Source organism: Eleutherodactylus coqui, chromosome 6 (assembly GCF_035609145.1).
Source record: "Eleutherodactylus coqui strain aEleCoq1 chromosome 6, aEleCoq1.hap1, whole genome shotgun sequence".
NCBI lineage: Eukaryota > Metazoa > Chordata > Amphibia > Anura > Eleutherodactylidae > Eleutherodactylus > Eleutherodactylus coqui.
Window position 1 is genome coordinate 39,871,412 of NC_089842.1, and position 26,820 is coordinate 39,898,231.

Sequence of the window (26,820 nt, forward strand, 5' to 3'; positions counted from 1 at the left end):
CAAACCAGACATGACGCTGTATAAGGCCTGGAAAATCTGGTCTTCATGGGTACCTGTTAAGCAGGTTCATTATCCAACTCATAGACTTCGGGCAGAGGAATGTTAAAAGAGATGTCTCGAGGCAGCAGTGAAATATTTTTTTTGCCCAGTCCCCCTTCTTCAGCATACATTACTAAGTACCAATGTAAATGGCTTTTAAAGCCGGTTCCTACTTACAGTTCTGGCGTTTCATGAACTTATAAAAAGTTTCCCAAAGATGGCCGCCGCTTCTTCTCCCTGCGCTTGCTTCAGCCCGACGTGCTCTGTCCCGAGACGCCGGTCACGCTTCGTTTTAGCAGGGAGCTGTCCAGTGCTGATCCTTTCCCCCTGCATAAGTAATCCAGGCTTCGTAATAGCAGGGAGCTGTCCAGTGCTGAATTCTCAGCAGAAGGTACTGTAATGCCTCCCTGCAATTCACTTGCCACTGTTTTAGATGAAATAGTTTTTTCATCTAAATATATATGTGTGTGTATATATGCGTGTACACATTTTATATATATATATCTATCTATATATAGATAGATAGATATAGTATACGTGTGTATGAGTATACGCATACGCGTATTCGTGAGTGTATATACACACACACTATATATATATATATATATATATATATACCCACACGTGTTTGTATATGTGTGTGTGTATGTGTATATAAATATATATGTGTGTGTATGTGTGTGTGTGTATATATATATATATGTGTGTATGTGTGTGTGTGTATGTGTGTGTGTATGTGTGTGTGTGTGTATATATATATATATATGTGTGTGTGCATGTATATATATGTATGTGCATGTGTATGTGCATATATGTATGTGTGTGTGTATATATGTGTATGTGTGTGTGCATGTATATATATGTATGTGTGTGTATGCATGTATGTGTGTGTATGCCAGTGTATGCATGTATGCGTGTATGTATGTATGTATAGGCCCCGGCGGCAGGCTCCGGAGGCACGGCGGGCAGCATCGGGGGCACGGCGGCAGCATCGGGGACACGGCGGCAGCATCGGGGGCACAGCGGGAGGCTCGGGGGGCACGGCGGCAGCATCGGGGGCACGGCGGCAGCATCGGGGGCACAGCGGTGGGCTCCGGGGCCGGGCGGTGGGCTACGGGGCAGGGCGGTAGGTAAACACATCATCCCCGACCCCTCACTTACATGGGCGGCTTCTAGGCAGGGCTTCTCGGCTGGGCTTCTCGTCTCCGCTGGGCTGGGCTGCTGCACCTTTCTGCACCTTTCTCTAATAGAGGATGGTAGCAGAATGGCCCTCCAGCGCGCTCCCGAGAGGTTACAGCTCGTCTGCGCATGCGCAGAAGAGCTGTAGCGGCTAACACACTGAAGCGGCTCGCGCTGAGCAGAAGACCGGACTGCGCAAGCGCGTCTAAAAAAGCAAGCTGCCAGCGAATTTAGACGGAACCATGGAGACGAGGACGCTAGCAACGGAGCAGGTAAGTGGAATAACTTCTGTATGGCTCATATTTAATGCACGATGTACATTACAAAGTGCATTAATATGGCCATACGGAAGTGTATAACCCCACTTGGTTTCGCGAGACAACCCCTTTAACTTGGTCTATGGCCTAAGAAAATTAACAAGGTCTACTGGACATATAGATGTACTGTTTTGTTAAATTTGAGTTGGGCTACACCAGAGAATGGAGTCTAAGTATTGTGTTTTTCTTTTCCCTCAACCACAAGGAGCTATGGATTTTGCTTTAGGCAAAGGGCAGGTCGTTACCTCCAGAATAGTTTCCATTAGCAATGCCTGATGTGTAGCTGAACTGCAGATACCAAGTTGCGGTACCAAGACAGCAGGCAAGAGTCCTAGATGAAGCAGAGGTTGAGGCAGGCATAGTTCGCGATAAACAGACAGAGGTCAGGACAGGCAGCAGACAAGAATGCTAGTCAGGTGAGTAACAAACGGATCATAATAACACCTTAGCAGAGTACAGGAATATTATGGACCTTATTGCTAAAACCCAGAATAATGAGGCAGAGACCTTTTCTAAAACACATAAGTTATTACATGTGCCTGACTCGTGACAGAGCAGCGTGATGCAGAGGAACAGCGGCAGCCAAGAAGAAAACATCAAGCTCTGGAACAGGTAAAGGTAAGACCATTGAATTGTGGTGCCCCTATTGTTCAATTTGGTTATTAGTTTTATACTGTAATTAATGTCTGACTTAGGCTCCCTGTCCACGGGCGAGGCAGAATATCGCTTGCAATATTCGGGAGCAGGGTAGAGAAGTGACAATTCTCTGTGTTGAGCCTATCTGACAGATAGGCTCATCGCAGAGAATCATGGCATGCAACGATTTGAGTCCCATGAGTGGGGAATCGCTATGATTCTCTATTCATGGACAGGGGGCTGCGCTTTCCATATCGCCACGGTAATGCACCGGACTATCATCTGTGGACAGGAGCCTTTAGTCTCTACATGTACTCTCTGATTTGTAAGGTGTTACAGAAAGATTATTATTAGTTGCTATCTATAGTGCACTATGGTTGGTATTTATGCCCTTCTGAAGCAGTAGTACTATCTATAGTGCATACATTCTGTAATTATATCAACTATAGTGCAACTATACTGCCTAAATGTTGTAATGGTAGGAACTACAATACATTATTGTGGATAAAAAAATGTAATGGTAACAGCCATAGAACTAATTGGTCAGTGTAAGAAACCACAATGCAGTGACGTGTTTTTGTTCCGCCACGCCTTCCTCCAATGTTAATCCAAAGGAAGGCGAAAAACCCCAATAAGCTAGAAGCCAATCTTCCCCATTTACAGGAGAAAATTCCTTTCAGACTCCCATCAGGCAATCAAAATAATCCCCGGATCACCGACCCCTCTGAAGTAATGAGTGATATGACGTGAAATATTGTAATGCTCAACAGAGGCGTCTAGATCCCTCCTTAAACTCTTTTAGTGAATTCTCCATCACCACATCCTCCGGCAGAGAGTTCCATAGTCTCACTGCTCTTACAGTAAAGAACCCTTTTTATGTCAGTGTAGAAACCTTCTTTCCTCTAGACATAGAGGACGCCCCCTTGTTATAGTGACAGTCCTGCGTATAAATAGATGATGGTAGAGATCTCTGTATTGTCCCCTGATATCCATACTAATATTATAAATGCGAAAGTAACTCTGTCTGCCTCTTTGTTACCTTTTCATGGCTAAACCGCTGAAGCAAAAGTAAACACGAAAGTAAGTGACCCCTATGTAATGTAACTAATAACGAACATCTGTACCACATAAATGTGAAATTTGCCACAACTATTCTTTAGTTCCTAAATAGGAAAAGTAAAGGGATCGCAACTTCAATATTCAATTTTAAGCACGAAAAACCGTGATACATGAGAGAGTTCTTTTCTCAGAAACCATAAAGCCTAGGGAAATGATTTGTATACTGAGGAGAATCTACCTCACCTCTATGTTATAATAGTAATTATTAGGAAATTATATAGTACCAGTGTTTCTGTTAATGCAATGCACCACACAGCTCTGCTACATGCGCGTCACACACATAGCACTGCTACATGTACATCACTTACAGCTCTGCTACATATATTCTTCATACAACAGGGATCAAAAGCAGCACAGCAGAGTCCTGCACACACTGATCACTCCCTAGCCATGTGACCCTGGACTCCTCTCACACAAGTCCTGTAAGCACACAGCTGCTGTAAGTGTTCATTATTATTCCATCCCTTTCGAACCACCTCAGCCTCAGTTACTATGGAATACTAACAAACACCCAGCCGGACAACCGCAGTGTGCTTACAGGACCTGTGATGACGTCACAGTCATGTGATCAGGGGTGGAGCATGTAACGCACGGCCGGACAAGTCGTCATTAGTATTTTGACTAGTAATTATTAGGAAATTTATAGTACCAGTGTTTCTGGTGGTGCAATGAACCACACAGCTGTTTTACATGCAAATTACACACACAGCACTACTACATACATTGTTCATCCCATACAACAGGGATCAGAAGCAGCACAGCAATGGAGATGAAGGACCTGTGATGACATCACCATCATGCTCAGCCCCTGATCACATGACTGTGACGTCATCAAAGTTCCTGCATTCATGTGCAGATTACGGGCAGACTACAAATCCCCTGTGGCCTCAGTTGATATGGAATACTAACGAATACCTGCCCGGACAGCAGCCGTGTGCATACAGGACCTGTGATATCACTGTCATGTGATCAGGGCGGAGCATGTAACTCCCTCACTGGGAATGAAGGACTTTTGATGACGTCACCGTCATGTGATCAGGGGCGGAGCATGTAAGTCACTCACAAACCCACTCTCTCACGCATAAACAGACAGGTCAGGGTTAGTAGTTTGATACTGAGGAGAGTGTAACCGTCATCTATGTGTATATACTGAGGAGAATCTACCTGACCTCTGTGTGTATATACTGAGGAGACTATACCTCACCTCTATGTGTATATACTGAGGAGAATCTACCTGACCTCTGTGTGCATATACTGAAAGGCTGTAAAGTACATAAGGAAGCGGCCATGGACTGCAGGAATGGAGCATGCCTTTAAGGCTAAGAAGAGGCTGCAAGCTCCAGTCTGGGGGTAAACTAGAATAAAAAGGGGCATTACCTTTAAGGGTAAAAAGTGAGGAGAGTGGAAGGGTGGCACATTCTGCAGAGGGACATCAATACATGCAGTCTGAGGAGAATCTAGCGCTCCTCTATGTGTATACATATTTTATTCCTCGGTTCCTCTAAAGAAATCATGACTCCATAATATTTTCTGTGCGAACAACAGGTAAACACCTGTACTAAATTAACTTGGGCAAAGCCGGGTATATCAGTTAGTATTTATATATAGTTATTAGGTCGCACCTTAGCAGTTTTTTTTTCTAAAGTGAATAACCCCAATTTTTCATAAACTCTCTGGGTATTGTAGTCCACTAGAGATGAGCGAGTATATTGCCTTTAGCGAGTACCCGCCCGCTCGAGACGAAAGGTTCGTGTGCCGGCGGCGGGCAGGGAGCTGCGGGGGAGAGCGGGGCGGAACGGAGGGAAGATTTCTCTCTCCCTCTCTCCCCCCCGCTCCCTCCTGCTGACTGCCGCTACTCACCGCTCCCCCGCACCGGCACCCGAACCTTTCGTCTCGAGCGGGCAGGTACTCGCTAAAGGCAATGCTCGCTCGAGCAATTGCCTTTAGCGAGTATACTCGCTTATCTCTATAGTCCACCCATTCCATGTATTACTTTAATTGCCCGCCTTTGTACCTGCTCAGGCTCTGATATGTCCTTTTTGAGTACCGATGCCCAAAACTGTCCACAATACACCATGTGTGGCCTGACCAGTGACTTGTAAAGAGGAAGAACAATGTTCTCGTCATGTGCCCCTAGACCTCTTTTGATGCACCCCATGATCCTATATGCAGCAGCTGCCTGACACTGGTTGCTCCAGTTAAGCTTACAGTTAAAGGGGTTGTCCCGTGAAAGAAAGTGGGGGTATACACTTCTGTATGGCCATATTAATGCACTTTGTAATATACATTGTGCATTAAATATGAGCCATACAGAAGTTATTCACTTACCTGTTCTGTTGCTAGCGTCCTCGTCTCCATGGTGCCGTCTAATTTCAGCGTCTAATCGCCCGATTAGACGCGCTTGCGCAGTCCGGTCTTCTCCCTGGTGAATGGGGCCGCTCGTGCCGGAGAGCTGGTCCTCGTAGCTCCGCCCCGTCACGTGTGCCGATTCCAGCCAATCAGGAGGCTGGAATCGGCAATGGACCGCACAGAGCCCACGGTGCACCATGGGAGAAGACCCGCGGTGCATCGTGGGTGAAGATCCCGGCGGCCATCTTGCTAAGGTAAGGAAGAAGTCGCCGGAGCGCGGGGATTCGGGTAAGTACTAAACGGTTTTTTTTTTAAACACATGCATTGGGTTTGTCTCGCGCCGAACGGGGGGCCTATTGAAAAAAACAAAAACCCAGTTTCGGCGCGGGACAACCCCTTTAACTAAAACCCCCAAGTCCTTTTCCATGTCAGTGTTCCCCAGTGGTTTCCCATTTAGTGTGTAATGGTGACATGTATTTCCCCGCCCATGTGCAGAACCTTACATGTATCAGTGTTAGATATGTAGCTACTCAGTGACAAGTGCAGCACAGCATAAGATTGTAAAGGTGTTCATACACCGTCAGTAGCTAATAGCTGAATGCTCGTATGGCTGACGGCTATATTTCTCACCTCCTCAAACACATTAACACACAGTTCCATGGGGAGAGTAGAGGAAAATGCAGCCAAACTGCTCTGGTAATGGCCTATCTACAGGAAGAACAAAAGGATCGGACAATGAAATGCAACGTTCCAGATGCTTTATTTTTTTTTCTCTTCCTTCATCTGACAGGCTAAAGTCAGGAGACCCCCCATTAAAATCAGCAGATGTGGATGTCTTTTCACTAGTGTGTATAGTAGTCTTAAATGCTGTCAAGTTACATTGAAATGACACTAAGGAACCTCCATAACGCTCGACAGCTGCTGCAACATTTATACCCCATAACAACAAGGCACATTCCTGCAGCAACCATTTATAAAATCTGATTTGCGTAAATGTAAATTTCGACGCAGATTTTTTTCTTTCCTTCCACGAATGAATGATACAAAAAAGATGACAAGTGTAACAAAATACATTTCTCCAATCTCTTTCTTTGTCAATTAGCTGAGTCCATTGATGCTAATTTGGAGCTGTCCTCAGCACCTAGTGTCAAATCCAGGATGCTAGCTAGATCATGCCACATGCACAATATATTTCTATTTATAAAGCACTTCAAACGTATGTATTTTACCTCCACTCAGGACTATTTCTCACCCTGGGGAATGCTGGATCCTCGTTACTATGGAAACTACATTAACATGGCAACCCTGTAAAGGTCTGTGAATGGGAGTCGGATGCATTGTGGGAAAACTCATAATAACATACAAGGAAGGAGGTGAGTGAATTCTGTCATTTCATCTTGTTGTTCTAAACGCTGAATAATTAGACCATAAAATGTTTTGTTGTCAAAGAAATTGTCTTTCAGTAATTAGTGTCTAGGTGATAATAGAAAACCAGCATAAGAAAGAATGTAACAATAATAACTGTCCATTGCAATCTGAATGCAATAACCTAGTAACGTTCCATCGATGAACAAATGCGGAATTTAATATCAATAAACAACAGGGGGCACTACATTGCCTGCTAATTTACGTAGCACCGTAGGTGAAAAAAAGAATGCGTTGTGTTATTATGATCAGACCTGGGAGCGAGTAACAATATGTGTTGTTCTGATGAGCTGAAATATAGAGCCCAGCAGAAGCAAAGTATCAGCCAATGCACATCCAATGCCACTGTATAGGCTCATTTCTAAAAACTTGACTTAGGTTATTAAAAGAAGGTGTTTGTAATGTTTTATATATGACAGCCAATTAGGTTATGCCATTGTTAATAGTATTAAATACTACTACTTACTAAGTGCGCCAACAACTTTTTCACAGATATCATATATGAAAGAAAATGATGAGGAATGAGCATAAAAAGGCATGGCATTAAAAGATTTTAGTAATGGAACATATTTGTATCATTTATATTAAAATGAAAACCTAAAACAACATAATTTTACATAATGTCAATAACCCTGTATAGAAGACCTGAAAATCATATGTGTTTCACACGGGTTCCATTTGATCCATTCTTTTTACATTTCACACTGGATGTAGCTTAGCTTTGCTAGTAAAGGTACCCATATACTTTTAACAAATATAGGCTGAAATGTACATATGTACATTTAGCTCTGCGCAACGTTCCTTTGTTTAGGGAGGTAAGCCACAGTTCTGGTGAAAGTTTATCTCCTGGGGAACAAAAGGATTGGGAATTTGAAAATGTAACATCTTCTTTCCAACATCATCTGTAGCTGGAATATAAGTGGCCACCATACATATTAGAGAGTTGTCCAGCCCTGCCGTTATCAGCGGGTTTGCATAACTAAACATTAACCCTTTCCAACCCAAATTGTATTTTGGTTTTCCTAGGGGGCTTACTCTTTTTCTGCTGTTATACACTGGCGCTATATGCTGGCTAAAGCCAGTACTGCATAAGGTGACACATTGGATAGGTTCCGACAGCAGAGAGGCTGGCAATATACAGTAAGAGAATCCTGACGGACGTCTTCCAACATCGGAGCTGTACAGCCTTAAATCATAATGTCTTTAGACGTCAGACAGTGGATTGGAGAGGGTTAATGTGTGCCATTAATGCCTTTATACCTGTTTAGAGAGACTAGTATATAAAAAAAAACAAAGCCTCACGTGTGGAATTTCCCTTTCTATCTGCACTGGTAGATAAGAGCAACACAACATGTGAACATTTATGCACATTTTAAAGGGTCGTAAATTGTAATTTTTGAGTATGTTAACATTAAAAGGGTTTTGTCAAAGTAAAAAGTTATCGGATAGGGGATAACTTTATGATCCGAGGACTTCCATGTGTCCCCGCATAAATGGAGCAGAGATCATGCATGTGCGTTGCAGCTCCATTCATTTCAGTGGGAGCGCCGGAGATTGCTGAGCGTTTGTACTTCAAAACTGAGCCAGTAAATTGAGCCATATTCCTAAATATTTAATTGCTGTAGGAGCCCATCTAAAGGGAAAAGAAGCTTTTAGGCACATCCGCATATTGTCTGGGTTGTTATCTATGGCCTCAGACTTATAATAGTTGATCTTAAAGGGAACCTGTCACCGGGTTCACGTTTCCCGAACCAGAGGCAGTATAAACCCGCGACAGATATACATGGCACCTCATACTTATGTATAGGGAGAGGCTGGCATGGTGCGGCTCTTTGACTCGAGAGCTCCGGTTCTGGTCAAACAGGCGAACTTCAAAGTGTGTTTATTTTGAAATCCTGCAGCGTTTCAGAATAACACTTACATGGGGGCACTGTGCATATCTGTCCCAGGTTCATGATGCTCCTGGTCCAGGCTACATGAACCAAGTGACAGGTTTCCTTTAAAATTGGAAATCACAGAGTACTCTTTAAGGACCCTCATGAGGTTGGGAAGTGGTTTACCAGTTTGCCTCATACTCAGGGTATTACGTCTTTTGTCAGAATACCCTCTTTAATTTCAAAAAGTTAACTTTGTGTAACACAGTTTTTGGCATTTCCTCTACTGACACTGTTGGACTTGCAGTACTGTGTCAATTTCAGTAGGATTGTCTATGGGTTGAACCAAGAAGTGGTTAAGTAGCCCAGCTACTGTTTGTTGCAATTCGTCTGGCCTGGTTGACTCAGGGATACACTTTAGCCTAGTGTTGTTACAACATCCTTTGTGCTCTAGGTCATCGACCTACAGAATTAGATCTAGGACTTTTCTTGTACGGGAGTGTATGGCTTGTTCCATCCTATCGATGCTGATCTTTAGGTCAACAGAGCACCTTTTTGCTGTTTTTTTTAGGTTTTGTATCAGCCCGTTAGTAAGAACAGGAGGGACTATATAATAGAACCAAAATCTTTCTCTTCTCCTTACTAGAATTCCCCAGAAGAGACAGTACGGCTGCAATATGAGGCAGAAGGAAAGCACAAGGTCTTCTCCAAGTCCTATACAGGGACATATAAAAATGAGGGGGAAATGTGGCTGGACCTGGTTTGTTATTCTATTAGGAAGGAAGGTTGTCTATCTGTGGATGGATGCTGCTCTGATGTATTGACCATTTGCTGGGCAGGGGCTGAATGTTGTATAACGGTGTCTGGAGACGCAGCTGGAACCAAATAACATCTCATAGGTATATCCGTGCATATCTTACTTGTGGCTTGGCTCTTGCGACTCATTCTGCAGAAGGATTAGGCATGCAAACTGTGTCTGAATGTTCTGGATTTGCTGTACAAAAACCCACTGGCAATGAACCCTCACATTGACATGTTGTGATCGTGTCTCATAGGGCTTCTTCTTAAAATGGCATTTGAACATAGTAGATAGTAATGCATCTCTCAAAAAGTAAAGAACTGCTGCTTTAAGAAGGTATGAAAAATAGAACTTTGACTTTGATAGGACATGTATGGTCCCTATAAAAATTGGGGCACAAGTCACTCAGCAGTCTGCATATTACAATACAGGACCACATTTTAGTTTTGTGGTCCCAGAAAAAATAGGGCTATGTCCTTGTCCAAGGGTACTGATAGCAGGAGGAAGGGAGCCACAAGAAACAGTCTCACAGTGGGGGACACTAACTGCTGCTCAGCTCCAGACTACTAAAGGCAATATATAGGCAATGGTAAGCTTTCAGTACATTTTTTTGTAATAATATGTAATATAAAATATGTTCCTATTGGGAGAATTGGAGAGGTCCTTGGAACCTGTACTCGGTGCACTGGGGTTCTCAGATTCCATCACCTTGAGGCTTGACATGTGTTGTGGAGAGTGCCTCTGATATAACTTCAGATGTGTATCTCAGCAACTGGGTTTCCCATACATGGTCAGTTGGTGTGGCATATGTTGTTCTACACAGCCAACAGTCTGGCTCGCAGTCTCACACAGCGGACAGGTCACAGTGCCTATCTGGATTGCATTAGCCCTTTGACCCCTCTGCAGCAGATCCTTTAGGGGTGTCAGTTGCCCCAGCCGCAGGATGAAAAGGTATTTTTGTCACATAGACCCATAAAATGGTTGCTCAGGGTGGGCTCTCCCATGAGGCTGGAGCTGCATAGGCCTCCTGAATCACCACAACAGCACAACTACTGCATCAGATGGGCCCCTTCGGGTCTCTAGGGTGCTGGACCTGTATGTGCATCCAGCTTGTTAAGCAGCTTGGCCCCACCCTCAGGACAACCCTTTTAACCCCTTAAGAATACAGCCCTTTTTTTCCTTTTTCTGCTTTTTCCTCCCTACTTTCAAAAACATAACTCTTCTTATTTATCCATCAGCGTAGCCGTCTAAGGACTGCTTTGCTGCGGGACAAGCTATATTTTTTAGGGGTAGTACTTAATGTACCATAGAATTTTTAAAAGTTTTTTCAGTACATTATAAGTGAAATGGAAGAAATACTTAATTCTGACATCTTTTTTTTGGGGGGGGGGGGCAGGGGGGGTCTTGTTTTAAGGCGTACACACTGCAGCGAAAATGACATAACTCTATTCTATGGGTCAGTGCAATTGTGATGATACAAAATTTATATAGTTTTTTTTTGCTGTACTACTTTTAAAAAGGTAAAATATCTTTGGGGAAAAACATCAAATTATTTCCTGCCGCCATCTTTTGCCTAGATGGACATCTGAACAAGGTGGTAATAAAGCCTAAATGCAAATTCACTACGGTTTGGTGCAGATTCGCTGCAAGTTTCACCTTCTCATTTAAAGAAGTGAAATCCATAATGAAAATACGTAGCATAAATCAACATGCTGTGGAAATGCGCACTACAGGTCAGCTGATGCAGAAGATTTTTCCTGCTGCATGCCCTAAAAGCATGTCTGTGTGTTTGTAAGATGTGCTGCTACGTGTACTTTATGTAAAAGCGCATTCCTGTGTGAAAAAATTTAGAGCTTTGGCCCATATTTTCAATATGTGTAACTTTAGCATGATTTGTGCCATGTTTTCAAATGTAATGGAAGTACACAGTACTACAAGAAAGGACTTGACTGTATGCCTACTACATGCTGTTTTTGATGGATCCTTTTTTTTTCAGTGGTGGATATTTTTTCCGATATAGGTAAACATAAGTCTGGTTTTGGTACCGTGTCTATATAGTAAGCTTGGTTCTTTTATTAAATTTATGTAATAAGCTTAGTTCTGTTACCGAGTCTATGTAATAAGCTTGATTCTGAGACCATATCCATGTAGTAAGCTTGTTTCAGTTATAGCATCTATATAGTAATCATGGTTCTGGTGCTGTGGTTTTTAAATTAAATTTATGTAATAAGCTTGGTTCTGTTGCCATCCATATGTTCCTGCTGGAGATAAGCCTCTGCCAGAATCATCTAGCAGTAGCTTTATTCCTTCTACCCCCAATGAAAACCCATGCACACTCCGCTGACAATGCATGTGTTTGGGGCAGTCGGGAGCGATTGTTGTCATCCTAACAAGTGTTTGGCCAACAGGTATCTAAAGTGTATAGGCAGCAGCTTTAACCTGACTCAGCCTTAGTGGTTATGAGAACTAAAAGTGCAGCATGAAGTCTGTATGCGGCCCTACCAGTCACTTTCTCACAACTTGAGCAGTAGGCGCTGAGAATGATCCAATATATCTACAGACCCTCACCTGCGCCTACTAAATTAACACAGAACCCGGACCCTTTAAATTAATACAGAAGCCACCATCAATCTACAATTCATCCAATCATCCTCCCAGACCATGCACCAGTCTCACTGGAGCTGTGGATGGTCCATTCCCAGCAATTGTCAAAGATATAAAGATTCCTTACTTATCTGGTGGAGTTGAAGGACTTTCGGGACTATCTGAAACTCCACTGGAACAATTACGCAGATGAGAATAGGGAACATGAGGAAAACATAGCGCTGTTTTGGATGGCTTCCAAGGCAGTAATGCAAGGTCATATCATAGTCTATGTTTCCCATAGGAGAAGAAAATTTAACAAAAAATTTGCCGAGCTGCGTGCCTCCTTGTTGATGGCACAGAAAGAATACACAAACTCCCAAACTGCGCACTCATACCAAACATTCTTGATGGCGAAAAACCTATTAGATACGTTTGTGCACACTCCTTCGCACTGGCAAGTCCAATTAACAAAGAACAAATTTTATAGATGGGGCAATAAAACAGGTCGCCTACTAGCTAGCCTTACCAATCACACAAACCAATCTTGACCATAAAACACCCTACTACGGGTAACATTGTGACTAACCCAGAAGAGGTAACTCAGATATCCTATAACTATTTTGAAGTGCTCTACAGAGCAGACCCTTCTAACACACAAGACTACACACTTTTCTAGGCATGGTCAGACTGCCTAGACTCCCAACAGAACAAACACTAGATACTGAAATACAGGAGGAAGAGGTGCATGGGGCAATAGCGAGATCAAAAGGGGAAAAAACAGCAGGACCTGACGGCTTCTCAGGGGTATACTACAAAATAATTGCAATAGACCTAGTACCGGCAAATGAAATAAATCATAATTGAATCATCAGAACAATCCATTCCATACGCAAAAACAACAAAAAGACCACAATGGCTCTCGGATGTGATGATCGAAATTGCAAAAAAGATGAGCTGCCAAAGCTGTAGGCAAGAACATTGAATTCAGATTGCTAAATGCAGAATTGCAGAGAGGAGCAAGAAGGGATAAGGAAGCTTACTGGAATGAGCGTTGCAACAAATTGAGAGATGCTAGCAAGCAAGGTCACGCCCGTGAGCTGTTTAACTAGGTGAAGCAGGCATGGGCACCTTTTACACCTTGGAATGCAACAACATCAAAGATCAGAATGGCAAAGCACTATTGAATGGTACCCAAATTAAACAACGGTGGCAAGAGTGCACAGCAGAACTATATGCAGATAATCAAACACACCAATCAACCAACCAGGAATATTTGACGGAACAAGAACCTGATATTCTTGAGGAGAAGGTTGACTGCATGCTGAAACAATTACCAAACAGGAAAGCCGCAGGCATCTACTGCACCAAATCCACTGCTAACAACCCTTTGTAGACAAATCTGAAAGACCAAACTATGGCCAAAAGACTGGACAATATCATTCTTTGTCCCAATTCACAAAAATGGGGATGCAGAAGAGTGCAGCATTTTTCGGACCATCACTCTTCTAACACATGCAAGCAAAATTCTGCTTCATATGCCGAAATGATCATAAGGCGATGCAATGTGGATAAATCCCCAATTGGAATGACAATTGGTGGAAGAAACATCTTCAATTTGCTGTCGACACAACTCTACTTGCAGAAAATGAAAAGTACCTTGAATACCTAATTTGAAGAGCCAAAGAAGAAAGCGAACACATCGGACTGTATCTCAATATTAAGAAAACAAAACTGGTGACAACAGCAAGCAATGTTGTACCGCGCATAACAATCGACAATGAAGAAATTGAATCAGTCCAAGATTTCACTTTCCTTCGATCTAAGATTGACTTCTGTGGTGAATCAGGGCCTGAAATCAAACAAAGAATCAGCCTTGGCTGTGGTGCAATGCAAGGAATGGTGAAGTTATGGAAGAGCAAAGACATCCGCATTACAACAAAGATCCGGATAATCAATGCAATCATTTTCCCAATAACTACATATGCATGCGAAAGCTGGACACTCAAGAAAAGAGACAGAAGAAGGATCAAGGCCTTTAGGATGTGGTGCTGGCGGCGTATGTGCAGCATACCATGGACAGAGATGGTCACCAATAAGGCGATCATAGTCCGTGTCAGACCAAAAGTATCACTAGATACTTCACCAAAATCCCCAAGCAATGGCTTTCATACTTTGATCGTGTCATGCAAGACAATTCTCTGGAAACAACATTAATGCTCGGCAGTCACTGGGTCCAGAAGAAGAGGACTCCAAAGAACACGCTGACCAGACACAATCATGGTTGACACAAACATGACTGTGGAAAATCTGAAGGAAGCGGCCAAAGACAGGGAAGCATGGCATATGCTGATCCAGAAAGTGACCGAAAGTCGGCAACGACTGAACGGATAAATTATTTTCACTTATGCTTACTAAGTTTTACAATGCAATATACCTGCAAGGGAGCCAAATAAATGACTTTGGGACTTCTAGAACTATCTTATTGCCCAAACCGAACAAACCGACCCTGCTGATCCCTGACCCTACAGGCCCATAGCCCTACTCAACCAAGATTACAAAATTTTATCTAAAATACTAGCAGACAGGGTACAATCTATCTTGCCCTAAATACTCAGCACATCACAGAAAGGTTTCATAAAGGGAAAAATGCCCTAAAAAAATTAGAACTGCAATAGCGGGAACCGTAATTGCGCAAACCCGGATAGCCCAGTCACAATTCTTCCAAGCTTAGATGCTGAGAAAGCTGATGGCAGAACGGCATGGCCTTTCTTATACGCAACAATTGAATGGCGTAATTTTAGACAAACCTTTATCAACTATATAAACTTGATGCAGACGCCACCACTACTTACCATCAACAGACTTAACACACCAGCAATCAACTTTTTCCTGGGGAGGGGGGCTGTCAGGGATGCCCACTTTCACCACTTCTCTTTGACCTGTCCATAGACACCTTACTCCGCCACTTACATCTGCAACAATTTTAACGGGCATCCAATATGCCGAACTAGAAATAAAAGTAGAAACATTTGCCGATTACATACTTCAAATGATTAGTAACCCAAAGAATGTATTGACACCGCTAATACAAGAAATAGAGAATATTGGCAGACTCTCAGGCCACACTCTAAATCTAAACTAAACTGTAGCACTTCTACTCAAAGGACCAACACGGCCTCTGTGGACGACCCAATACCCATTTCCATGGAAAAAAACTCCATACAATATCAGGGAGTACATGTTACTAGACACCCCTCCAGACTATATAAAATGAACATAAAACCTTACATAAAAAAATTTGGAAACAACTTTAAAGGGGTTGTCCCGCGCCGAAACGTTTTTTTTTTTATTCAATAGGCCCCCCGTTCGGCGCGAGACAAACCCAAGGGATGGGTTAAAAAAAAAAAGGTTTAGTACTTACCCAAATCCCCACGCTGCGGCGACTTCTTACCTACCTTACCAAGATGGCCGCCGGGATCTTCACCCACGATGCACCGCGGGTCTTCTCCCATGGTGCACCATGGGCTCTGTGCGGTCCATTGCCGATTCCAGCCTCCTGATTGGCTGGAATCGGCACACGTGACGGGGCGGAGCTACGAGCACCAGCTCTCCGGCATGAGCGGCCCCATTCACCAGGGAGAAGACCGGACTGCGCAAGCGCGTCTAATCGGGCGATTAGACGCTGAAATTAGACGGCACCATGGCGACGGGGACGCTAGCAACGGAGCAGGTAAGTGAATAACTTCTGTATGGCTCATAATTAATGCACAATGTATATTACAAAGTGCATTAATATGGCCATACAGAAGTGCTGAACCCCACTTTCTTTCGCGGGACAACCCCTTTAAGCTATTGGAAAAATTTCTCACTATCCTTTTTGGGAAGAGCTAACCTGTTAAAAAAAAAAGTGGGGTTCCCTTGTTTACTATACCTCCTTCACTCTCTACTCAGACTCTTAAAACCAAAAAATGAAATAAAATCAATTTCTGCATAGAAATTTCATGTGGGGTGGAAAACGGCCACACATAGCTTTTAAAATATAGCAAAAACACAAATCTAATGGTAGAGCCAATTTCCCCCATATAAAGGACTATAACCTTGCGTCACAACCTCGCATTATCCTAGACTGGATATATTCCCAGTCGAACTTCACAAATCTAACCTTGGAACTAAAGATTTCTGCCCACACATGACTGCAGAAATAAATAAATGTTTTACTAAGGCCACAAGCGCACGGTGAGCCAGACTCCGAAATGCCGAATCCGGCCCTGCCAGCAGCGGTGTCCACGCATACCTGCTTTCATTTTCTTTTTTCTGTACTGCGGATGGTCCACACTGCTTGCCATCGGACATGCACAGTACAGATTTTTTCTTTAAACTCCTACTCTTCCTGCGGGATCAATTAAAGCTGTCTGTGTGGAATCTGCAGGACAAGTGAGCAACAATTGTTTTCATCCGCAATTGGTTTCCGCTCGTGTGTATGAAGAATCACTTTTGTATTGCATGCTATGGGCAGTATTTACTGTGGGATCCGAAGGTGGTTGCCCGCTCCCGATTCCGCAATTCAAATCTGCCCATGTGAATTCACCCTTAAGACTGCATCTGAACCTAATCATACTACTGAAACGACTACAGATCTATATCATTCCTGATCCAACCAACAGCGCAAACCGAATAACAAGCGCAGATGAACGGACCCAATTTACTACCATAATCTTGTAGAGGCAATTATCTTTGGCCCAAAGCACACAGGCATATTTGCACTGCGGGATCCAGAGCGAGTGTTCGCCTCCAGGCCCCGCAGCAAATACTGCCCATAGACATGCTGTGCAAAATGCTTTTCCATGCCCTCGAGTGCAAATCAATTGCTATTTTCTGCTCGCGGGGGGTATATCGCAGCATGTTCTAGTGTGGGCCTCGTACAGACAGCTTTCATTGCGGTCAATAGAAGCCGTCCATCCCACGGCGTTTCCAAAATGTCAATTTCGAAATCACCGCGGATCCGCGTCATTGCCGGCATGATGAGAAAATACATTGCACAGGTACTCGGGGGTCACCACCGGGGCACAGGGTCTGATTCTGCTGCGAGATCTCGCAGTCGGAATCCGACATGGCCATGCGCATTCGGCCTTAATTTCATTAAACTACTAACGACCACTTGTCTGTCTGTATGTATGTGTGTGTATGCTTCTCACCCTCCACCACTGGTAACGTCATCGCTCTGGCCCCCTGGTGGCGTCATCGAAGGTCCTACAATATATATAAAACACAGAGTCTGACCGACAGAAGAACAACACAGTTAGGGCTCTTGGAAGGGGTGGGCAAAAAATAACACACTGAGAATACAACTAAACTGATATTATTATGTCAGACGCAACTCAGCAGTCCTGACAGAAGACACCGACCTACCCCCACCCCACAGATCCGGTGGGCTAAAAGACCTGTGGTGATGTCACTGCTGTGGGAGGAGCCAAGTTGTGTGTGTGATATGTAGTAATCACGCTGGTGTGTGTTTGATGCGTGGGGATCATAATGCATGCACCATAAAGCAGAGCTGTGTGTGATGTGCCACCAGAAACACTGGTACTATAATTTCCTACAATTCAGCAGTCCTAATAGAACACACTGACCTACCACCACCACAGAGATCCAGTGTGCTGAAGGGCCTGTGGTGATATCACTGCTGTGGGAGCAGCCAAGCTGTGTTTGTCTTGTGTGGTAATCGAGCTACTGTGAGTGTGATGTGCCACCAGAAGCACTGCTACTATAATGTCCTAATAATTACTAGTATGCTATATATTGATGCATATATCTTGGAAAAGTTTAATAAAAACATACAAAAAAATAATACAGAAGCTATAGACAAACACGAGCCCTTAAATAGACCATCGAAAAAATACCTCAGATCAGACCTGTCAATAAAAATATGGGTTAATAGACACCACACACCCTAAGTGAAAAAAGAGACAGTGAAAGTAAAATGCGCATTACCGGAGAAGCAGTTCTGGTGGAGGATCCTGGCTCTCCCTTATTGGCGGAAACTCCGGTGCTCGTACCCTGGAGGTCCTCCTAAGGGCTCATGCTGCATGTGTAAAACGCTGCGGGTCTCCCCACAGAGTTTTAGACATTCGGCAGCCGTACGTACGACCACATATGGTACTGTGCATGCCCACAAATCACAGCCATGTGCAAGGTGTTTTTTTTTATTATTCCCTGTTCTGTTCAGAGCGGGAATGTGTATGTAAAGGCTGGCCATATGCAATGTATCATACTCTGTGCATACAAGTTTATAGTGCTTACGCTGTGTACAAACACAGAGAAATAGAGCATGCTGTGATTTATTTCTCTTGCGTATGGATACGCAGTGTCTACACGCCAGTGTGCATGGGTCAGTGAAAGTCCACTGACTTTAATTCGCTCCATTCACCGCATAACACATGTCTATGATATGCCGTGAAAATACGGTTGTGGGCATAATCCCGATCTGGCCTTACCTGCTACAGTAGTCCATGTTGCTGCAAGAGAGTCACTGCAACAAGCATTTGCCAGAGACTTCTTTAGAAGAAACCCAGCAGAGGAGTCCAGACTGCCGTGCAGATTAGAGATGAAAAACAGTGTTTCCTTAGATTTAATAGTGAGCCCAGTTTAACAGGGTCAGTCCAATTGTTGCACAGAGAAAGAGTCTAGTACCTTTCTGTGGAAAGCTCAGCTAATACAGAAGCAAGACATGTTTGTTACAGTGAAGATATTAATGGAGAATCCTCATCCTTTGATGTAATTTATTAAGAAAATGCTAACTACTCCTTATTAAAGAATGGCTATAAGTATCCAAAAAATAGTCCACTTCTATTATAAAGATAATGGATTTGTAAAGATTTGGGTGCCGGCGGGGGAGAGCGGGGAGAAACAGAGGGGAGATCTCGCTCTCCCTCTCTCCCCCCCGCACCCCCCTGCTCACCGCCGCAACTCACCTGTCACTCGCGCTGGCAGCCGAATCTTTAGAGACGAGCAGGCAGGTATAAGGCACTACTCGCTCGAGTAGTTTGCCTTAGCGAGTATGCTCGCTCATCTCTAGTTATAACGTATTTCCTACCACATCATTCTTTTATGAACTTGCATTCCTATTGATCCACATATTCAGAGAACAGTCTATCCGTACATGCGGTGGATTTTCGGTAATGCAGCAGTAAACAGTCATAGATTATGGCTGTTGTTATACTGTATGGGGAAAATCTCTGCACTGCCAGACAAATGTGTTTTCCTCTAAACCACAGAGATAATAGTATGTATCTTATTATTTTCAGCAGTTTCCCTCCGCTCTCTCTGTGCTTGGAACACTGCAGTATTGTTGTGTCTAAATGGAGGAAGTTAGTCAGCAACTCCCCTCTTCTGTCCCCAGCCGCTGGTGACAGGACTGCGGTGCCAACATATAATCATTTGGGGAGGCGGAGGGGGAAAGAGTACAGCTTCCACTCTAATAACTCTGTTTTAGTAGATAAATATTGCTTATGTTCATAACTCCTAGGCCTGCAAATGTACAGATTTATAAAGGGAACCTGTCATCTCTAGGCTGCCCTCACTGAGGGCAACATAAGGACCAATCCCCACGAGCGATTTTAAAGGGGTTGTCCCGCGGCAGCAAGTGGGTCTATACACTTCTGTATGGCCATATTAATGCACTTTGTAATGTACATTGTGCATTAATTATGAGCCATACAGAAGTTATAAAAAGTTTTTTACTTACCTGCTCCGTTGCTAGCGTCCTCGTTCCCATGGAGCCGACTAATTTTCGCCCTCCGATGGCCAAATTAGCCGCGCTTGCGCAGTCCGGGTCTTCTGCTCTCTTCAATGGAGCCGCTCGTGCAGAATGCCGGCTCCGTGTAGCTCCGCCCCGTCACGTGCCGATTCCAGCCAATCAGGAGGCTGGAATCGGCAATGGACCGCACAGAAGAGCTGCGGTCCACGGAGGAAGCAGACCCCGGCGGCCATCTTCAGCAGGTAAGTATGAAGACGCCGGACCGCCGGGATTCAGGTAAGCACTCTCCGTTTGTTTTTTTTAACCCCTGCATCGGGGTTGTCTCGCGCCGAACAGGGGGGGGTTTAAAAAAAAAAAAAAAACCCATTTCGGCGCGGGACAACCCCTTTAATGTGTCCAATTTATGTTTGCCTTTAAAATTGACAGCTTGGAACCATTAGAGCCGATGGAGCTTATTTACTAATACTGTCTAATAGTTAGTGCCAACTTATGGCCTTTTTACACTGGCCGACAGTCTTTCAAACGACTGCACAAGCGCTGGCGTCACCGCTAAGGTCGTCAGCGCTCGTGCAAAGCGTTTACACAGAAAGACTTGCTGCTGGATCACAGGGTTCTCTTCTGCTTCTCGCTCAGCGCTTCACCTCCTATGTGAAGCGCTGAGCAGGGAGCGCTTAGACAGTACGAGAAGCCAGTGAGCCAACAAGGTTTTGTAAGCTGACTGAAAAGCCAGCTTAACAAACCACCAACTGCTCACTTAACAATTATCATTCAAATTCATTCACTTGAATGAATTTTGAGCGATATTCATTAAGTGTAAATGGACCTTCAGACTAGACCACCTTAAAATGCACCAAATTTATCACAGTAGCTCCGCTGAATGATAAATATGTTGAATTTTAAGACTGTCTAGTGTAATTTTATACCACAGTTGAGTTGGCAACAGATTGCACCATTTTTGGAGCATGGTGTCACATTTAGGCCACACCCTCTTTTCTAAGATGGAACACCCATTTCTCTGATGCACACAAAAGTGTTTAAAACATTTAGTAAATGGGGTGCAGAGTATGTTTTGATAGTTTTCTGGTTGTATTTGTGAAAGCAGACTGTCAAATTTTCATTAGTAGATAAACCCCAATGAGCAATTATTTTCATGGACCGATGTTCCTTTTGAAGATATCGCAGCATGTCCTATTCTGATGTGATTCTTGGATCAGAATTGCCCATTCTGGACAAGGGTGCATTAAAAAATGGAACACACTCGTATTTTCTTTTTTCACATACTTATTGACATTTATGGGAGTTTTAAATAATCTCACTTGCACCACTTGAGGACATTTGTGTGTTAAACGCAACAACTGAACAAAAACTGATGTAAAATGTACAGACACTCGCAGTGAAAACTTTCAGGTTTTCACTGAATGAAATTGCAGTCACCCGTGTGAATTTAGCCTAATGTAGTAACAGTTTTCAAGAGATTATGGTCCATTTACACGATGATTATCGTTCAAAATCGTCCACATTCCTGCACTCCCGCTCCAATTTGGGCGATAACTGTCCCCTGTAAACACATGCAGCGACTGAATGAGAGTTTCTTAGGACCTTTCCCAATTGCAGCAAGGGTCAGCCAGGTGACATTCTGACTGAAGCTCCCGGGCAGCCTGAGGATTCACCCTGTCTTTCACATTTCCCTACTAAAGCTATTTCATGAGAATACTTTTGTGGGAAGACATCAACCGCCTCCCCCTCCTGTGAAAGTTTAGGGCCAGGACGAGTTCGTGGTAGACTACTACACTTGTGGCTCCAAACCAGCATCAGTAAAACACAACACCTTGAGGCTAGGTCATCAATATCTTAAAGCGGTTGTCTCGCGAAATCAAGTGGGGTTCAGCACTTCTGTATGGCCATATTAATGCACTTTGTAATATACATCGTGCATTAAATATGAGCCATACAGAAGTTATTCACTTACCTGCTCCGTTGCTAGCGTCCTCGTCTCCATGGTTCCGTCTAAATTCGCTGGCGGCTTGCTTTTTTAGACGCGCTTGCGCAGTCCGGTCTTCTGCTCTGAGCACGAGCCGCTTCAGTGTGCTCGCCGCTACAGCTCTTCTGCGCATGCGCAGACAAGCTGTATTTTCTTGGGAGCGTGCTGGAGCAGCCATTCTGCTACCATCCTCTGTTAGGGTGGAAGGTGCAGAAACTGGAGCCCCCCTGCCGAGAAGCCCAGCAGCCCAGCCGAGAAGCCACCCAGCAGAGCCGCCCAGCCCAGCCGCCCAGGTAAGTGATGGGTGACGGACTGACGGGGGTGACGCGTCTACCGCTGTGGCTCCGGAGCCTACCGCTGTGGCTCCGGGGCCTACCGCTGTGGCTCCGGGGCCTACCGCTGTGGCTCCGGGGCCTACCGCTGTGGCTCCGGGGCCTACCGCTGGGGAGCCGGGGCCTACCGCTGGGGAGCCGGGGCCTACCGCTGGGGAGATGGGGCCTACCGCTGGGAAGCCGGGGCCTAGCGCGGGGGAGCCGGGGGCTAGCGCCGGTTACCTGCTGCCTGGCGGTGGGTGACTGGTCGGCCGCGTTCAATCCCGGGGTCCGGTCGGCGGCTGCGGGGCGCCTGGTTGTCAGGGAGACACAGCTGGTAGCGTCTCGGGAGCGCGCACGTCAGGCTACAGCAAGCGACGGGAAAAGAGCCGGCGGCCATCTTGGGGAAACTTTTTATAAGTTGCTGAAACGCTGGAACTGTAAGTACAAACCAGCTAGAAAAGTCATTTACAGGGGGGCTTAGTAATGTATGCTTAATAAGGGGGACTGGGCAAAAAAAAAATTTCACTGCTTCCTCGAGACAACCCCTTTAAGTCCTGAATATCATCTTTTTCATTTGGTAACGCCGCACCATTTTTTCATAATGCAAGGTAATAGGGAGAAAACTGTCAATCATATTGGAATCAGCTCCTCGTATAATCAGGACTCAACTCTGGAAGGGCACGGCAGGTTCAAAGAGTGAGTTCTCTAAAACTATTTAATATTAGTGCGTAAGTGACAGCGGAAATCAGCATGTCTACTTGATTGAGCGTAGCATAATGAAGATAACCGGTTCCCTTTAAATACGAGCTACACGTGCCTGTTTTCTGTGGCTTTATGCGGAATTACCCAGGAATATTAGGTTCTCGTTGGTGCTGCTGGTCTTTTGAGGTGAATACTGGTGATGTAATGGAAGACTGAAACAAGTCGGGAGGTTTGTGAGCAATTCTGGGCGTTTGGCAAGAAGACTTTGATGGGCCTCGTTTGGCCTCGGCACCTTCAGGGATTTCCGTTTCCATGGTAACAGAGCCAGGGGCCTAGCTGCTGAGACTGCACAGATGAATGCAAATGTGTGCATTACTCCACAGAAAATTACATGGTTTAGAAGCAAGAGCGCTCAAATGGATCACAAACTGCTGACGTTCAGTAACATTGGCCGCTATGCAATGTTTATTTACAGCTGACATTCTGAGACGTTCCAGTGCAGCAAATACTAACCACAACAAGCAGTGCGGGCCCTGTGCATTACGTTTAGGGCTCTTGCAAACAGGCGTATTTGTGCACATTTTTGCATGTGTGAAATTTGCGCACGTGATAAGCAAAGAATAGAATGGGTTTGTACGCAATTTTTTTTATTTTTCTCACATGCTCTACTTTTGAGCACCAAAGTTCCCCATAGAAGTCTATGGGCTGTGTGCAAATTGCGCACGCAATACCCAAGGAGATGTACAATATGCTGCGCAATTCTGCTGGAAAAAGAACCCATTAGGCTAAATAGCCATGTAAATCGGGGCGCGGTTGTGTTACTTGCGCAAAAGGTGCAGTGAAATATGCCAATATATGCACCAAAATACATTGTTCATAGCCCAAATACATAACGATGAGTAACGCACGCATACGTCCGTGTGAAGGAGCAGTTATATCGGTGAATCCGGATGATTGTGAACAGATTGCCACAAATCCGTGCGTGCACAAGTCCCACAGAGAAGAGAAGGACTGGACAGATTCAATTTCGACCTGCCTGATCCTACAATCCCCAGTGGATTACAGCAACTGCTAATTCATTTTCCCTGTTGAAATATACATGTGTGTTCACATGATGCTAACATACATGTTTATAGGGAGTTATCAAAAAACTGAAAATTCTGAAAATTCAGTGGCCATTTACTTCTTTTGTTCTCCTGCTTTTAGGATTGTCACTTTGTGTTCATGCACTCTGCTGGAAGACTGACATGGTAGGTGACAGGTGTCAGCCGTATACCTATAACTTGGCACACAAACCATATATTAGCAGTTTTGTAAAACAGAGAAAAATGTCATTTAGTCAAATTACAAACCTCTGCTCCTATTGTTAATTTATGGTATAGGGCTAGGGGTCCCAACAGCATGCAGCTGGAATACCACCCTCCTGCGGTAGTCGGTGACCGGAGGTTTTGCCAGTTATTGGTCAGTATTACCAGCAAAATCTTCCAGCCGTTGGCTCTGCAGGTGGTCAGGGATTAGGCTGCATTGTGTAAGCTACAGCAAGGGGACCCTACCCTAAGGGCCTGGTCCAGGCTTATAACAAAGATGCTTTATAACTGTATGATGAAAGGTTCTACAATCGGCTTATATACTTTTGATTTCTCACTCTTTTTAAACTCTGCTTAGAGTGAATGAAAACATTCTAGTTTACAGTGTCTGAAGACCCTTCCTGATCTAGTCCTGCTTGCAGCAAGTACATTGTAACATATCCTCAGCTGTATGTATCTCACTACATTGTTGTCTTTAAACATAAGCATCGGCCTCAGAGGCGTAACTTGAAGCTCCCGGGCCCCGATGCAAAACTTGTACCAGGGCCCCCAACTATAATGCTTTACTCATAGTACTGAGTCCCCTATATGGAGAAGAAAGGCCTTATGGGCCCCCTAAGGCTCCTGGGCCCGGGTGCAACCGCATCCCCTGCACCCTCTATAGTTCCGCCCCTGATCGGCCTGATATAACGAGCGCTGATGAAATAGCATTATCATTACTGCCCTTCACAATAGTAGTGGATCGCTGGCATGGGGATGATTGGGGAGATGCACTGTTGACCAGCGATCATTTTATGTTTGCATAAAAAATCTAATTAGCTGACTAACAAGTGTTTGTTTATTCATTGGCTGAACACCCGCATACCCAAAAGGGCTAATGAATGTTTAAGTGAACGTTCATGTACGATTATACAAAACTTTGTAAAAGGACCGTAAATCTCTTTACTACAACTTGACTAATATTAGGCAGATTGCTTAACCCCTTAGTGACCAAGCTTGTTTGCGCCTTAATGACCAGGCCAAATTTTGGAAGTCTGACATGTGACACTTTAACATAGAATATCTCCGTAAAGGTTTTGCGTATCAAAGTGATTCTGACATTGTTTTTTCGCCACATATTGTGCTTCATTTAGGTGGTAAAAATAGACCGATAGAATTTGTGTATATTTATTAAAAGCGGCAATATTGGGAACATTTTTTAAAAATTGTCTTTTTTTAACATTTTTAACTGCAATATGTCAAATATGTGCAAACATACTGTACACATTTTTGATGAAATATATATTTCCATCTGTTTATTCCGGATGCACATTGGAAAAACTTAGTTTTTTTTTTTAACCATTTAGAAGATGTACAAATTTAACATTGATTATTTTAAAGGGGTTGTCCCGCGATAGCAAGTGGGGTTAAGCACTTCTGTATGGCCATATTAATGCACTTTGTAATATACATCGTGCATTAAATATTGGCCATACAGAAGTTATACACTTACCACCTCCGGTGCTGGCATCCCCGTCTCCATGGCGCTGACCAAAGCTGCCTTCTCTCTGGATTAGACGCGCTTGCGCTGTCTGCCCTCTTCTGTCCGGCTCCGGCGCGAGCACGCCAGAGCGGCCCCTTTAGCGCAAGCGCGTCTAATCCAGGGAGAAGGGAGCTTTGGTCGGCGCCATGGAGACGGGGACGCCAGCATTAATATGGCCATACAGAAGTGCTTAACCCCACTTGCTATCACAGGACAACCCCTTTAAGGAACATTTTGTCGTCTTACAACAAGCCAAGATTGTAAAGGCTCATAGGTGTCAGAATGATAGATACCCCCAAAATGACCCCATTAAAAAAAAATACACATCTTAATATATTCACCGAGGGGTGTCAGGAGTATTTTGACCCCCAAAGTTTCTTTCCAGAAATTATTGCAATTTGGAGGAAAAAATAAAATTTCATATTTTTGCAGATGTCATTTAAAAATATTATGTCTGTATGCACAACGGGCCCAAACCGGTGGGTTTCAGAACAGACATTTTGCTTGAATGTGTTTTAGGCCTCATAGCACACTTGTAGAACCCTTTAGTGGCCAAAATGATGGAGGACCCTCACGAATGACCCCATTTTGAAAACTAGACCGCTAAACAAATTTATATAGGAGTGTATGGTGTATTTTAACCTCACATTTTGAATGAATCTAAGCAAAGCAGAAGGAAAAAAAATACGAGTTTCATTTTTTTAAATCAATTTTGGTACAGCCCACATATAAATGAAGACTTACACCCCAAAATGGATACCCCTGTTTGTCCTGTGTTCAGAAACATACCTATTGTGGCCCTAATCCTATGTCTGTATGCACAACGGGGATCAAACTAAAAAGAGCATTAAACTTTAATAACGGCCATCACGTGATTGGGGACCGCAGCCCTCGGTCAGTGTTCCAGGCTCTCGG

General features: G+C 44.1%; 2 protein-coding genes across 6 annotated transcripts in view; both read left to right on the top strand.

The window, feature by feature from the left end:
• The window catches only part of LOC136632055 (pyruvate carboxylase, mitochondrial-like), a 217,674-nt gene that overhangs the window by 19,655 nt on the left and 171,199 nt on the right, over positions 1 to 26,820 (top strand). The window lies entirely within an intron of this gene.
• The window catches only part of FEZ1 (fasciculation and elongation protein zeta 1), a 94,356-nt gene that overhangs the window by 554 nt on the left and 66,982 nt on the right, over positions 1 to 26,820 (top strand). Inside the window, exons 1-2 of one of the 5 annotated variants that reach the window (XM_066606650.1) lie at positions 4,192 to 4,340; positions 6,879 to 7,012. In XM_066606650.1, coding sequence (XP_066462747.1) covers positions 6,961 to 7,012 — 52 coding nt within the window. In that variant the 5' untranslated portion in view covers positions 4,192 to 4,340; positions 6,879 to 6,960. Of the gene's footprint in view, positions 1 to 4,191; positions 4,341 to 6,878; positions 7,013 to 26,820 lie in introns of those variants that run through there. The other 4 variants (XM_066606648.1, XM_066606652.1, XM_066606651.1 and 1 more) reach the window with 4 other exon arrangements.